General features: G+C 35.3%; 1 protein-coding gene across 1 annotated transcript; it reads right to left on the minus strand.

Annotated features, from left to right (window-relative positions):
* Positions 1–4,434: 4,434 nt before the first annotated feature.
* LOC125059256 lies at positions 4,435–11,458 on the minus strand. The gene is made up of 6 exons (XM_047663618.1): positions 10,653–11,458; positions 10,157–10,388; positions 9,445–9,685; positions 7,805–8,038; positions 6,315–6,492; positions 4,435–5,583 (listed from the first exon to the last, which is right to left on the minus strand). Exons 1-6 carry the CDS (start codon positions 11,163–11,165, stop codon positions 5,416–5,418), a joined length of 1,566 nt encoding a protein of 521 aa, XP_047519574.1. The 5' UTR covers positions 11,166–11,458; the 3' UTR covers positions 4,435–5,415.
* Positions 11,459–13,675: the final 2,217 nt, after the last annotated feature.

Genomic DNA, 13,675 nt, shown 5'->3' on the forward strand with positions numbered 1-13,675 from the left:
ACAGCACGTTGCCGGAATGTGATTTCCGGCATCGAGGAATCACACCGCGAAATGGTCGGTGGTGATCTCCCTCGGTCATCCAAAGTCGAGTTGGACGCGAAGAGACAGCCCAAAAGGTCGGCCTTCTCCTTCGCAGTGTGGGCCAGAGAGTCATCCTCCCTGTGCAGTGGCGGAATGGAGGGCTGACAAAAATTCCCCTGGACAGCTTTGGCGAGAGACCAGAAGGCTCGAGTCCCTGAAGGGAGTTGGGCCAATCTCTCGCCAAATCTGGCAATGTGCTCTGACTTTGCCTTAGTGATTTCTCGTTTGAAGGACCTGGAGGCTGAGTTATATGCTGTTTTAAGTTCGCTGGTATTGGCATCACGAGATTTCGCCGCTTCCGCCCATGCCTTAAAGCATTCTCGCTTTCGACGCGAGGCCGCCTTGCAAGAACGTTTAAACCAGGGCTGAGACTTGCCACCGATCGGCACCGCAGAAAATGGAATAAAGAGTTCCATGCCCTGCAGAACCACTTCGGCGACAGAGGCGGCGACGGAATCTGGAGCTTCCGGCGAAAAGCACATAGGCCCCCAAGGGTAGGACGCAAAGAAAGACCGCATCCCGTCCCAATCTGCTGACTTATAGTGCCAAATACGGCGACAACCCATAAAGCGGGGCCGTGAAGGGCGCGTAGATGGCACAGTACTCCGGACCACACAATGATCTGATGAACCCAATGGCGGGTCAACAGAGACTTGATAGTTCTCCGGATGTGAAGTCAGCAGAAGGTCCAACAAAGAGGGTTTATGACCATCCACATCTGGTATTCGCGTAATCGCAGGGACCATTTGTGTCAGGTCGTAGGCTAAAGCAAAGTCGTGAAAGGATCTTCCCGCGTGATCGGTAGTTTCAGAGCCGAGCCAATCGGCATGGTGGGCGTTAAAATCGCCAAGTATCACGATTTCAGCGGTAGGAACCCTTTCGAGCAGGGAATCTGTAGCCATTTGGATGTGCTCAATGAGTTGGTCAGTTTCGATATTTCCGCTATGGGACCTATACAGGCATGCATAGAATCGCGGATGGTCATCGCAGTCTACGCGCAGCCAGAGGTTAGATAGGTCCCTTCCTTCAAGCGTCCCGAGGCGACGAGAACAGATATCCTCTCTGACGTACACGCAAACTCCCGCCCGCGGCACAAATGAATGTTCCAATTTGTACCCCGGGTAGGAGAGGTAGGAAGTATCAGCCGGGGAGGAAATCTGAGTCTCGGTAAGAAAGAGCAAGGCCGGCTTCGCAGTCTCTAAATGGTAGTGGACTGCGTTGATATTGGTATTGAGCCCCCTAACATTTGTGAAGTCCACGGCGAGTGTGGACGGGGGTGCCTTTGTAGGTTTGCTCCGTTTGCCCCGAGAACGAATTATGTTATTTTTTCCGAGCGCAGAATTGCCCCCCCCAGAATACGAAGGGCAGCCTGTGCGTCCACCACCGGGCGCAGAGTGTCCCGGTGTTGGACGCCCAGAGGGGGATTCTCCACCGCGAGCGCGTGTGGTACCCCCCTGGGGTAGATTCTGTCTTTTTTTCTGCACCTTCATATTTCTTGTAGGGGGGGGGGGGGGGGAATGGGCTCCGGGAGTCTCTCTCACCGCACGAAACGCGAGTACAATAAGGCAAACTTATTGCATCACTTCACGCCGGTTTTCTGAGAGACAGTGGTACTGCCCCGGTCGTGCCTGCCCATTTGGCTGAAGCCCGAAGGCAACAGCATGGCACTCCCACTAGGAAGGGGTTGACTGATTGCGCTGATGAAATAACCTCTGTCACAGGTTATTTCACCAGTGGGCGATGGGGTCGTCACGTCCCGACGCCGAATAATCCAAATCCAATTAATCCAAATGCCAAGTGGGAGGAAATAGCAAAACACAAATGTTTTGTTTTCTGTTCAACCTTTTTGGCAAACTACCTGTATGTACTTACCTATGTATGTCCCTACTAAACGCTATATAACGCTAAATATTATGACCATCTTAGTTTCGGGTATACGTAATCTCTCAAGACGCTTTAGAAGTATACATAAAACGCCCAAAAGCTGAACTGAGATCTTATCTAGAGCGCTCTCCGTATTAAAGACTTGGCTTAGCATCTTCATAATCGTCGATTTACGAGAATAATTAGGCATAAGTCTATAAATAAACTAGTAGCGAAATTAACATTGGTATTCTGATTCATCGCAAATTAATAATCCGCTTAGTCGACTGACCACGATCAAATAGGGCGCTCGCTGAGTTATGAAGGTAAAGACGTGGGTTCTCAGGAAGGCTAACAAAAGCCTTTGGCCCCAGGCCCACTTCCTTCGCTTTTAGCCCTAAACGTTCGATATTGCTTCAATTTTATTTGTTTAAAGAGGTATGCGAACTTGTACATATGTATTTTACATAATTATATAAATTAAAACGTCTCTCAAATATTATGTAAGTTCAGTGAACTTTGATTATGTACGACTAAATCGTAGTCAGCTAGAAAAGCTCTTTTAGAACTATGTAAACTAATAGACAATATTAGTGAGAACTTAATAAACAATTGTTATCAATATATTTTTTTATTTTGTTGTTATAATATTTGTTATTACGAAAATCGTATATACTATAAAGTATAATCTTATTACCCAAGCAAGAAAGATACGTCCGAAGTACGAAGTAACAGTACCTTGGTTTGGTCAAGCAAGAACTTATTTAATTTTCAAGTACAAAAAAATAATCTTACATCTATGTATTTCAATTAGGTTTTGTATACTTGGTTGACACGGCACTCATTCATTGTACCTGATGATTAATTAATCTTTAACATCGATTTACTAGTGATTACCAGCTACCTACTGGTTTGTGGAGACTCCATGTTCCAATTATTTAAAAACAATGTAGCGAACTAGAGACATTCATCAATATGGCTTAAACAATATTTTAATTTAAATAAAGTTGGCAAGGAATTCGGAAATAGTAGCAGAAATATCTTTCTCCGGTGACTGTGTTCGCATTGCTAACAGTTCTTTAATTCAGCCGCCAAAGAGCCAAGCTATTTAGAATTTAGAGTACAGTGCATCTTGTTATAACTCTCAAAACCCGGGTCGCATGTCTGACACGTCCGAATTAGGGCAAGATTAGACAGTTTTTAACAACGGAGACAGGGCGGTGTACTAACTTCGCAAACTTCTTAACTAAAGCTTCCATTGAAATTTTAAAGTAAAAGGACTGCTGTACATATTTTTTATAATTATAACATTATGCAACGCCATCTAGGTTGTGTAGCTGAAAGTTTGTGAGTGTAGATTTGAAGCTGTGTTCAAAGCTGAGTCGTATGAGGAAGTAGACATCCTAATGCTATAAATTTTAAATTTTTAGGCTCGTTTCTTCGACAATCGCAAAGCAAACGAATATATAATTGTTTATTTTTTTCGAGATCTGAGCATTTCAAACTGTCAAAATCCATTAATATATAAAATATGAATTGGATTTTATTTTGCTTCGCTTCTCTTGCCAGTAGTTTTAAATAATATTACACCTGAAGTTTACCTATTTTAGAATAAGGAGAAAGGGATAATAAAACATCAAACTTAAATATGTACATTTTAATATTTAGTAACCCGCTTATATATCTGTGCATTTATTGCATATACGACATGCGTAGCTTAATGACTAAAAAGTATATATTAACTTAATCTATAAGTTAAGATGAATTTGTTAGTAGATCTATACTATGTGTGCTGTAGCATGGTGCAGGTGAGTTGCTTAATCTTTCGTTTCACTCTTGAAAGTTGCCGCGATTAACAAATTATGACATAGTATTTCAGCTGTACCACATTCGTAATATATATTAAATCATCAATAACTGTAGTAACTTAAATTTAAACCAGCCAGAATGTTCTAGTCTACAAATAAAATCAAATTGAAAGAAAAATTAAGCAAATGTCACCCGCACCATGCTACACTGCACATATACTATAGTGTAGTTAATATTAATGAAGAATTATTTACAACATACAAATATTTTAGTGTTTGTATGTCGAAAATTAAATTTATTTGTCAAAAAAATACTGGAAATAATGACTAGTATACATTGTAATAAAATATCAGGTACATCTGTGCGAATTTTAATTATACTAAACTTTGAACTGATCCTTGTAAAATGGTACTTAATCCCATGATAATCTGTGTTAGCAATTACATTTCTATAATTTTTTTAAAGTGGTTGAAAGTAATTTAAAACCATATAGGATTTAAATTTCATTACACAATAAATTATTCAATATTGGTACTTTGTGTAGACAATGTAGCCAACATTGAAATATACAGGGTGGTCAAAAAGTCGTGGATCAAATGCAAATAGGGGATAGATGAGGTCATCAGCTGCAAAAAATTGTTCTACGGGAGGTCTCTAAGCTCAACCCCTGCAGAGTTATAATTTATTTTGCGTTTTAATAAGAATATGTATTAACTTTTTTTACTAATTCTTATTGCGTTTGATTCACGACTTTTTGGCCACCTGTATATAACTTTTATTTTACTCCATTTTATAATATTTATCGGAAATGACTAGATTTGGACCTAAATATTAACGGAATTCGAAAAATAATTTAATTAATTCTATATCTAATCTCACTGCCTATTAAATCCAAACCTATTATAGGACGCAATTATATTTGGAGAATATAACTTTTGACTTCGCGTCCTTGTACTATAAACATCAAATTGTTAATATTTTGTCTTGTTTATTTATAAGTGACAGAAGAACAAGGACGAAATATTTGATAGCAATTTCATGTTAATACTATATATTACTGGTATGAGCTGGTATGACTAGAACCATTTTTGTGATTGTAATAAATTTTAAAATTAAATCAATATTTCTTTATTAATATTGCATATTATTTTAGCAAGCCTTATATAACTAATTATGAAAATAATATTTTGGTATCTTTGGTATGAGAGATGATTTTAATATACAAGCATTATTGCAATTTGGACGTATATAATAAATATTAATAAATGTAGGTGCTATTTAAGAGATACACACAACTAAATATAAAATGGCCCACAGACATTCTCTGCCACAATACTTGATTAAAAATTAAAACATTCTAATTCATCTGAATTAGCACCAACATGTTATTTTATTTGTTTTTTTTTTTAATATCGCAAACTCACTCTATAAACTCAGCTAAACTAAAATAATTTAATAACATTAAACCTAATAATAAGTTTGCAATTCAAGCATTTATTATTTTAGGAATTATAACAAATACTAAAATGTATTTTCAAATCTCTGAATCATTTCTTATCTTATATATACTTATCTTTCAAATTTGAATTATCCATCGCCATACATTGAATTTAAAAAAATACGGATATTTGTATTTTCTATAAATATCTCCTTAAATAAAAATCATCCGATACTTTGCAAGGAAAGTTTGAATTGCAATAATTGCTGAAGATTGTGATAAACCATATCTTGAGGGCCCGATATAACAAAATAGACAAGGCCAAGTATGGAAAGAACCGCTCTCCATATTGAGAAGTGTGTCCATGTGTGGTAAAACGTTGGTATTGTTGGCTGAAAACATAATATATAAATAACCTAATTATTATCATTATTAATAATTAATTAGTTAACGATATATGCATATTCTTTGAATGAGAGCTTCAAGTCCTAAGTTAACCGAATTGACGCTTAAATTTTGGTAGAGTGTGCGGAAAGAGAATGTGCATTTATGCGAAGTAATATAACTCTTGTTTGCAACGCGTCCGACCGTGCGAGCATCAAGATGAAGTCGAACTACAACGACGTCAAAAAAAAGGTAATGCTTCTGCGACCTCAAATCCCACGGTGGTTCTCTTACCACACTCTCTTTTTTTCTCAAACACAAATAAAATAAGCGTACAAAAACAGAAAAAAGTCAAATAAAAATATAAAGTTACAATATATATCGGAATAGTTTTACATATAACGAAAAGAAATAAAAACATGACAGCAGAAATTTAGGATAAAAGCAATATAATATTAGGGTCATTACACATAAGAGGACATATATACGGATAATTATAACAATGAATAACTAAAATGATACAGGCAGTTTGCAATTTGTATTAAGAAATCATTCCCCTTATTCATAAATATCTTAAATACCTTAATTTTTATTTCATTTTTCAAGATTAAATTTGTAACATTCTAAGCATTGTACATAATAAATTATATTATTCCCAAATTAATGAATATTGGACCCACAAAACAAATAATTCTAATCAATAAAATTACAAAAACTTATTACACTTTGAAAATCTCACCATAGTTACATTTCCAGTAATATTTCCCACCAGTGGAGCATACTGGTAGACCATCAGCTCATCATAGATTCTTGCAACAGAACAGACCAGGAGACAAGCACTATACAATATCACTAATACGATTGGCTGGAACCAAGGTTGTAGGCCACGTGTCGTGTCTATATTGGTAATATCTAAGCTGAAATGTAAATATTTCCATCATTAAATATTGCTTTTAAAAATTATATCGAAATAGTTGGTCAGAATAAGGCTTGAAATATATATTTCATGTTATGTAGTGTTTCCACCTCTTAGGTTGACCTTACTTTTTTTTTCTTAAAAATTTGCCTAAACGTGATCACTCAAATACGATAAGCCCGCCCATTGCCCCCCTTATTATTTATAATAAATAGTACTAAAAATTTCGTAGATTCATTTTATTCTATAAAATCAGGTAATATATAGAATATTGAAATTTAAAAAAATCACAGTAAATTCATAGCTTAATTGTAATTTCTGGTCATATTACACACCATAAATATTTATTTACACTTATTAACTAGGTCTTTATATGTTTGTGTTGCAGTTAAACTAAAAAACGATCCTGTCTAACATTAGCTGGCAAGGCTACATATTATCTCCATTATTGTTTAATATACAATTTTTATTGTATAATGCGAATAGCCCTAAATAGATGGGAGAATGGTGGTGGAAATTGGTATGGTAAAAATCAACAACCTTAGTTATGCCGATGACACCACCCTCTTGGCATCAAATGAACACGACTCAGCCGAATTAATTCAGAAAGTGCAGACAAGAAGTGAGAAGATTTGACTACACATGAATAAATCCAAAACTAAAGTGATGATAATCGATGAATCAGGTAAACTCACACGCCCAGTGCGCGCGTAAACATCTATTTACATTTCCGATTTACCTTTATTGTGCTAAATCCTGGAAAATACGGACATCTGTAAGGAGAAAAACAGATGCTCTGGAAATGTGGTGTTGGAGGCCGATGCAGAGGATTCCCTAGACAGCTAGAAAACAAACGTGTCCATACTAAGACGGTTACAGGTGAAAAATCATCTTACGACACTTTGTTACCAACGCATCCGAAGTTTTTCGGACATGTAACATGCAGAGATTCAGAAAGCCTAGAAGAACTCATCTTGACTGGCAGAGTGGCACCAGACCTTGAAGCCGTTCCCCTACTCGCTGGACCGATTAACGGTCTTAACATCACCCAGACGAAGAAGCTTGCCGATGACAGGGGAAAGTGGAAGATGTTGTGCGGCGCCACGTACAAGATCTTCAGAAATGAAATGTGCGACTGAAGAAGAAGAACATCAATCCATTCCAACGTTATAGGGCTTGAACAATAGCATCTTCGGTTTGAATTCAACAATTCTTGTGCATATAACGAGAAAGGCTATATAAAATGACACAACAACCAAATGAATGGAGGTAAAACCACGAGGCACAGCTAGTTATAAAAGTATAAAACTTACCGATCCAAAACAGACACCAAGCAGAGTACACAGAAGAAATAATATGCTGCAACATATGGCATTGTGACCACGGCATGGAAAGATAAATGCCCAGCATCCAGGCTGTCCGAATAGCTGATGAGGAGCAAATGCATCAGAGATAGCCCTCCAAGTACCCCATGACAGGCACCGGCAAAGGCACGCCATGCTTTTTGGACTGTTAGTGCTACATCCAGTGGAGTTGGATCACCTAGTCTGAAATAAAAATATCAGTATGTTGTATTATTTAATTCAGTGGAGTATATTATTTGAAGTTTTATATTAAATGATCTTAAGAATCGTAGCTAGAGGGAGCGTTCAAGTATTACGTAACGCAATTTTTGGAGATTATTGGACCCCCCCCCCCATGTAACTCGCCGTAACGTTTTTCAGTACCCAAGTACAGTACTGTACCCAAGTATAGTAAAACGTTTCGTGACCACCTAGTGACTCTTTAGTTACTATTTTGTGGTGTAAGTCGAAAAAAATATTAACAATAACGCGTAATTTACCCCGCCCCGCATCGTAACGTAGTACTTGAACGCTTCCTAAAGTAAAAAAACAAAGAAGGAATTTGAAGGGCATGTAGTGTAGCGACACTTGATTATTTATTAAAACTATTTATGTCAATAGCTGGCTTTGAACCACTTCCTCGCAATATTTTTCAAAACTGGCTCATATCGAAAACATTGTAAGGAATTCGGCAATTTGTTAACTTTAAAATCTGCATACGTCAAAACTACGCAATAAAAATGCAACTTATGTTGTTTAAAGTTGCTTAGCCAAAAATGAATATCTGAAGTCAAGGCTTATCAAGTATTATAGCACCAATAAATTGTTAATAACAAAGCCAATGTAAACAAGAAACATATAAAATGAATCTCACTTCTCCGTTAGAAATATCTAATAATGAAAAAGTCAACTGAAATAAGCCTAAATGCATTTTCAGATTAAAAGCAATAATGGAAAGAACAAAAGGGTACAATATAAGATATTTTTATGCAATGTCAAACATACCTTGCATTGCAATAACAATGACATTACAAATTGCTAATAAAAATGTACATAGTGCAAAATTTATATTTTTAACTTAATAATGGGCACTTAATTTGATTGTTTAAATAGTTTATTAGGATTTTTATAGTTACATAATATATTTTTTTAGTGTGTGTTGTTGAATAATGAGTAAAGTTGTCAATCCATCATTTCATTTAAAAAAAATATCAGTGGCACTAGAACCTTTTTTTAGGTCTGGGCCTCAGATTTCTGTATCTGTTTCATGATCATTTGTCAATCTAATAGGTAAGTAGGTAATCAGTCGTCTGAAACTGACACACGCCGTCGACTTTTTGGGTCTAAGTCAAGCCGGTTTCCTCACGATCTTTTCCTTTGTTCCTTTCTTCCATTCGAGCGAATATTAAATGCGCACATAGTAAGAAAGTCCATTGGTGCACAGCCGGGGATCGAACCTACGTCCTCAGGGATGAGAGAAGCACGCTGAAGCCACTTGGCCAACACTGACCATTCATCAGTCAGTCATCATTTAATATTTTTTTAAATTCATAATAAAAAAATTACTTGCTATACCATTATAAATACAGGATATTTTTATTTATTTGTACCTTGCATATCGCTCCTCCTCTTTAGATTGTTGTGACTCCATTATCCTTTCTCTAGATACAACTCTAAATGATCCACCTCCTTGAAGATAAATCTTTTCAGGCCTATGAGAGAGGCCTAACCTGTCATCATTTGGTGAAGTTAGCGGCGATGGTGACGAGAATGGATTGTCAATGTATTGATCATGATACGGGACACTGGCTTGAATGCTTTCTAGCATAGTAGTTAGATCTGCAGGACGCGCTGAAATTAAGATAACACTTAATTAACACAAACTGTACTGGCATGCATTCATAGGTCAGACGTTTATGTTAAACTTGTAATGTAGGTATAAACTTTAAAAATGTCTAAGTGCAATTTTGTTATTCAATTTTGAAAGAAGTTTATATACCTTATATAATAATTAAAATTATTTTCTATAACATTATTAATTAATTTGCAGATACAAATCAATAATAATAACACACAGACAAAATTAGAATTGGTAGTTTCTCATATCTCAAATGCTCAATTTAAAAAGTACAACGATTGTATACAGCAATCAAAGTTAGTTATTTAAGAGAGATCAATAAATGTTGCTTAAAATTTCTTCATTGTATTTATATTTATAATTTAATATTCAATTTAAACAATAACAATAAAAACATTTTCATTTAAAAAAGACAAATTAACTTATAGAAAAACATTATACAAATTGTAACTAAAAATACTTGCCAGGTTTACTTGATTTACTTTTATTTGCAGTCTTAAAAACTTTTGGACTGACATTTCTCCCATTAGAATTATCATGCCGTTCTTCTCGAGCTTTTCGTCTTGTCTTTCTTGATTTATGACGTAATTCTCTACTTGACCCATTATTATTCTCAACATCGTGAGCTTCTATATCTAATTCACCACTCAATGTAACAACTTCATCTTTGTTATATTCTTTCAGATAATCATCAACCTGAAATAATATATAGACGACAATTATTAATAAACAGGCATATAAATTGCATATTCCAGAATAAAGCTAATGCTTACATCCTGGGTATAATTCCTAGACAATATATCATACAAAACTTTGCAATATACAATATTAACAGAAGTATATTGTACACACACACAACAAAATAACTAAAATTATCTGCAATTTTTCAGATTAGTGGACAACAAGAAGAAAAGTGCATTTGTTGATGTCATGTTGACAAAAAGAACTACTGAACCTTACCTTCTCTAAAGCAATAAGACTAGAACCGGGCACTTCAAAATCATGCAAATCTTTGTCTCTATGCCTCGAGGAATGCCTTTTCTTCTTTCTATAGGATGGACTACGCTTCTCTTTATGACTACTTGATGGTCTTGACAGATTCTTCATAAATTTATCCTCTAGACCATTTGGATCATGCGAATAAAAAACAAAAGACGGTGGTTTGTCAGTTTTCTTTATCTCCTTCTCCACAAAGCCCAATATACCCCTTTTAATTTGATCATGTATCGGTAACTCGGTGTCCAGTGATTCTTGTTCAGATTTTGTCCAGATCTCTCTTATTTTAGCCTTTTCAGAAACTTGCTCCGCCTGATTCTCTCCTGATTCAGCAGAAGCATGACCGTTTGATAACTTTCGGGAGCCGGATCTACTGCGTGATCTAGTTTTACCTTTGTGCTTTGGAGAAGGAGAACGGGCGGTAGAGTGGACTTCAGCTATTTCTTCTCGGGATTCCGAACCTTTTCCTGGCTTCATGATACAACAAAAGCGGAAGCTTACAAATTAAAAATCGCGTAGACGTAAAAGGATATTATTAACTTGAGATATAATTAGACGAAGTACCATGTTTACCTTTTAAAATCGCAAAAATTTAATATTTATAAAATTCATAGAACATATAAAATAAAAACAAACCACCTAAATCTATCATAGAAATAGAATTCAAAATTCTAAATGTTAAATGTCAACAGTTAACTTTCTGACGTCATAATGACGTCATTCCAAAGGCGTCGTGCAGTTGGCGCTTTTCAGAAGCATTTCTTTCGACGCAATGTAAAAATATATTAGTAAAAACATTGGTGTGAAGTAAAAGGTGTAAAATTTTATACTTACATTATAAAGTATAAACCTACCTATTTAAATACATGCGGCACGTAAAATTACGTATTTAAAAAAACTGTGTTTATTCAGATTATAATGTGTAAGATTTGGGATCCCTTTTAAGTAAAAAAAATTGTGCGTCAGGGTTCCCAAACAATATTTATTGTAGCAGTTACTAATCTCCGTGACCCCCTAGTTCACAAATTCATTTATTACTTTCAGGTAATCTATTGTTCCCATTAGTAAGCAGAAACAGCAATCTACGGTTATTTTGTTTGATTATATTATTACAATTAGTGTTGTTGGTCATTTTCATCTGAATCGCACTTAAAAACTAAAATCTAAAATTTTATGAATAAATAGGAATCTTAATAAATAAAAGCTGTTCAATTCCAAAAAGTGAATTTTAAGTACAATTTATAAAATTCTATTACCAATTAATAAAACTTTAGCCGTACCAGTTGGTGACTGGTCGGACTCACAATTTTGGAATGTAGACGACCTTTGACGACGCCTTGTTTTGGTGTATTAAATAATAGGAGAAGGCGGGCAGAAAATATGTGGTGCTAGTACATATTATAAATGCCAGCCGTGGTTGCAGAAATATACCAGGGACTATCGCAGTAAATTTGCTTGCACTATCTACTATTGTAAGATAGGGACCTGTTATACAATAGTAGATAGTACAAGAGCGTGGAATTTTGTTACGACAAAAAACTTTGTCCTGTCAAGCTCCAGGCTCCTATCAAGTCGTAACTAATTTAGGTTTTTAAAATATTATGTATTTTGTATACCAAAGTGATTCGCAGTAGCTTAGAACAAGGTAATGTATTCGGTCACGTCATTATTATGTTGACCTGTGTTATTAACACACAGCTTAATATCGGATTATATTCATCAGGGCTAACGCGTCATAGTTATTTGCGGTAACAGTGTTGAATACCACCGCACTTTTTTGACGATACTAATTATCTAGGAGTGTCCGGGGGACCTTCATTGGAACACCTCCAAGTGAGTTTTGCTCCGGAAACGCGTCTAAATATTTTTATAAAAAATTTAAAGTTTTGTGTAATGTATTAAAATTTGTAAACAATCCGCCATTTTCTACTTTTCTATTGGTTATAAGTGATGTGACGTTTACTTAAAAAAATCGTGTTTTTAATTTATCGATTGTTAATAATCGTTTTATTTATTTATCGATTATTTCCTCATTTTTGAAATTTAAAGTTATAGAATAATCAACATTGAAATTAACCTAATTTCGTGTTGATTATATAAATTTTTTATAAAAATATTTAGACGCGTTTCCGGAGCAAAACTCACTTGGAGGTGTTCCAATGAAGGTCCCCCGGACACTCCTAGATAATTAGTATCGTCAAAAAAGTGCGGTGGTATTGAACACCCAACCCTTATTTGCATAAGAATAATGTTAACAGTCTGATACAGTATATGCATTGAAAGCTCTACCGTAACGTTGACATAATCTGGAGTTTTTGATTCAATAAGGGCTCTAAATACCTGGCATTAATAAAGTTTGAAAGTTTTAAAATAGTAAACTTACCTACCTACACTCAGCTTTAGACTTGGACCAAACAACTAATCATAATAACACCGACTATATTACATAATAACAGCAAAACAGAATAATTAAATTATTTAAATTGATTCATGTTTTATTTTATTATATTGCTTAGTTACAAATAAATTACTATAAAATATAAGAGTCTTTCCTCTAAATTGTTCCATTTGGAGTACTTTTGCGATAAGGAGTTTAATTGCACAGGCGCCAATTACAGATTTAAGTTGACGCCTGGTAGATAATACCGGTGACCCAAGAGCTGGTGGTCCTCGCTTAACGAATAAGTACCGCAATACAGCAAGGAAATACGTAGAGGGAATAATGATCTTTTATGAAAGAAATTTTAGCATCAATAAAAAACATTAATAAATAATCACAGAACTAAATATAAAAATAGATATTCCAGTGCGCAGTGTTAATTTGGCCACACTCAGTACGTTAGCAGTGGGCAATCGGGCAAGCCTTGTGTATTTTAATTACATACACACATATGTGCAATTAAATTGCAATAAATACTTAGGTACTTAGGAACCGTAGCAAATGGAGGTTCACCCTTCAGAAAAGAGGCGTCATAGGTAATATATTT

This window comes from Pieris napi, chromosome 19, assembly GCF_905475465.1.
Source record: "Pieris napi chromosome 19, ilPieNapi1.2, whole genome shotgun sequence".
Classification (NCBI taxonomy): Eukaryota; Metazoa; Arthropoda; class Insecta; order Lepidoptera; family Pieridae; genus Pieris; species Pieris napi.

What these genes read in the sequence shown, in the direction of transcription:
- LOC125059256 (XM_047663618.1), bottom strand. Translation starts at nt 11,165, where the DNA reads ATGAAGCCAGGAAAAGGTTCGGAATCCCGAGAAGAAATAGCTGAAGTC. An exon ending in AAGTAAATCAAGTAAACCTG is followed by an intron (nt 9,686 to 10,156) that starts GCAAGTATTTTT and finishes TCTTAATTTCAG; the next exon opens with CGCGTCCTGCAGATCTAACT. An exon ending in GAGGAGGAGCGATATGCAAG is followed by an intron (nt 8,039 to 9,444) that starts GTACAAATAAAT and finishes TTTTTATTTCAG; the next exon opens with ACTAGGTGATCCAACTCCAC.